This window comes from Gavialis gangeticus, unplaced genomic scaffold, assembly GCF_001723915.1.
Source record: "Gavialis gangeticus isolate Ggan-Ray unplaced genomic scaffold, GavGan_comp1, whole genome shotgun sequence".
Classification (NCBI taxonomy): domain Eukaryota; kingdom Metazoa; phylum Chordata; order Crocodylia; family Gavialidae; genus Gavialis; species Gavialis gangeticus.
The window spans coordinates 17,532,037-17,534,488 of record NW_017729006.1 but is presented as its reverse complement, the minus strand read 5'-3'; the positions used below and the strand labels follow the sequence as shown (position 1 = coordinate 17,534,488).

The following is a 2,452-nucleotide window of genomic DNA, read 5'->3' as shown; positions in this document are numbered from 1 at the left end:
GGTAGTTCTGTTGGGGCTGGGGGAAGCTGCTTAACCAGGGTGGGGGGCATAGGATGTGGGTATGGCAGCATTCGGAGCAGGGGCTATGCCCTGCTGCTGCTTGCCCAGGCAGGGGGTGAGAAGGAGATGCAGGCACAGCTTGCTCTGGGCAGAAGGGGGCAAGTGGCAGCAGGGCAGAGCCCCTGTGCCCAGTGCTGATGTGAGCGCAGCAGTGCTGGGAGCGGGGGCTATGCCCTGCTGCTGCTGTGCCCCCTTCTGCTTGGAGTGAGCTGCGCCCATATCCTGCCCCCTCTGCCAGGTTGGGCAAGTGACAGCAGGCAGACCTCCCACTCTGAGCGCTGCTGTGCCTGCATCCCATGCCCTCTGCCCCAACTGGGCAGCTAGTCCTAGCCCCTTCCCTCCTCCCTCCCACCAACCCCAGCAGACTTACCAACTGGAGGCAGCTGTGTCAGGTGTCTGTTTCTTCTATGGCCAAATCTCTGAATTGACTCTGAGCTTTTAATTTGTCTCCTAATTCAGTTCGAATTCACAGATTCGGTCCCCAAATTGGGCCAAATCTTCTCCAAATTGAATTGGCTACCAAAGTTTCACACAGTATGTTTACAACATCCAAGAGAAAATATAGCTCCTGGGAATAATATTTTATATAGCAAAAATTGATATCTAGTACTTGAAAAACATGTTAATGAGTTTTAAAATGTAACAGTTGCAATTTTAAACTATAAAGATTGTAAAACTTGGAACTGTGTTGGCAGGAATAACGAGAGGAGAGCAAATGTTCAATCTTTTTTTTTTTTACACCAGCAAGCTGGATTGCATCTACATCAGAAATATCTGGATAGTGTCATTAGGATTTATAACCAGATTAATTTTGTATAAAGATATACACTGATAAGTCATTTTTACAACTGCCTTGCTTCAGTGGGGGTCAACCTTTTTGGTAGGTGTGCCACAAATTAAGCCCTGCATCTTCCCTGGGTTACCCTCCAATCCCACTCCCCACTCTACCCAGTGTGCTCTTCCTTCTACCTGCTTCCTGATCTGCTGCATGCCATCCCCACAGGCTGCCTGTGGCACGAGTGCCACAGGTTGGTTACACCTGCTGTACTTATCTTAGCAACACGGCCTCTTTTATTGACTATTTGAGTGTCTTCAGATTGATACTAAATTTCATATGTTGAACTGGGGGGGAGAGGAGTGGTGTTAGTTTGAAATAAGCCAGTTGGTATGATTTTGTGCCTTTTTTTTTCTTGCCTAGGTGTTAACTATGGGCTGGAGAAATCGTCGTGTAGCATCTACCTCCATGAACAGAGAGTCCTCAAGGTCACATGCTGTTTTCACTATCACAGTCGAATCAATGGAGAAAAACAATGAAATTGTTAATATCCGATCCTCCCAGCTTAATTTGGTAGACTTGGCAGGATCTGAGAGACAAAAAGACACCCATGCAGAAGGAGTGAGATTAAAGGTTCGTGCTCTGCTTTCTCCTTTTCTATTAAAGCCGAAACCTGTCTTAATTAAGGAAGTTCTGTTTGTGTTTTCCCTCATTCATTGTCTTTTATGTCTTAGGAAGCAGGTAATATAAACCGATCATTAAGCTGCCTAGGCCAAGTGATTACGGCACTTGTTGATGTGGGTAATGGAAAACAGAGACACATTTGTTACAGGGATTCCAGACTCACTTTTCTACTACGGGTAATGTATGACACTTAGTTCTTATATAATAGCGTTAGAAAAGAAAACATTGACGTTTTTTGGATTGGTTTGCTCTCAATAATGCTTCTTGAGAAAATTGATTTCTTACATGCAGTAGGACTTCAAAATTTGCTCTCAGCACAAGTTTTGGAATATTTTGAAGGAACTGCAAAACACAATCTTCCCCAAGTTCTTCCTTTGCTCAGGCAAGGACCATCATTGCTACAACATTTCCTTTTCTAGATTTGTTTTGAAGAAGAAACGAACGCTGGCCATGTACAGGTGGTGTTATGTTTCCACGAGGAGAATCGCCACTCCCAGTAGAAACTAAAAGTGTACAAGTGTTCATACAGTTTCTTCTGGAAAGGAAACGCAGTATTTGTTAAGCAATTTATGCCACTATGATGCACAGTAATCTACCTGATTCCTGAAATTCTTCTTACATGTTACAGTTGATAATGCCCTTCTTTTAATAGGTCTTGATCTCCCAGTAATTAAGCTTCTGCTAATTGTTTGCTACCTCTGGGAATTTCTCCTCCCTTCAGATGCACAACTCTACCCACTGTTCGTAGCAATCGCTGTGCTTGCTTCCATCCTCAGGCCTGATGAAGAATAACTTGAATTCATAAACTTATCTAACTTGAACCAGCTGCATGGCTGGGATAAATAAAAGATACCGCCCCAAAAACTCCTTACCTCTTGCATAATTGTGGTGTCCTCAGTTTCATAGTTTCATAGATTTAGGGTCGGAAGGGAC

General features: G+C 44.0%; 1 protein-coding gene across 1 annotated transcript in view; it reads left to right on the top strand.

The window, feature by feature from the left end:
• The window catches only part of KIF15 (kinesin family member 15), a 65,772-nt gene that overhangs the window by 12,184 nt on the left and 51,136 nt on the right, over window positions 1–2,452 (top strand). Inside the window, exons 8-9 of the mRNA XM_019508895.1 lie at window positions 1,259–1,468; window positions 1,570–1,695. Coding sequence (XP_019364440.1) covers window positions 1,259–1,468; window positions 1,570–1,695 — 336 coding nt within the window. The remainder of the gene's footprint in view (window positions 1–1,258; window positions 1,469–1,569; window positions 1,696–2,452) is intronic.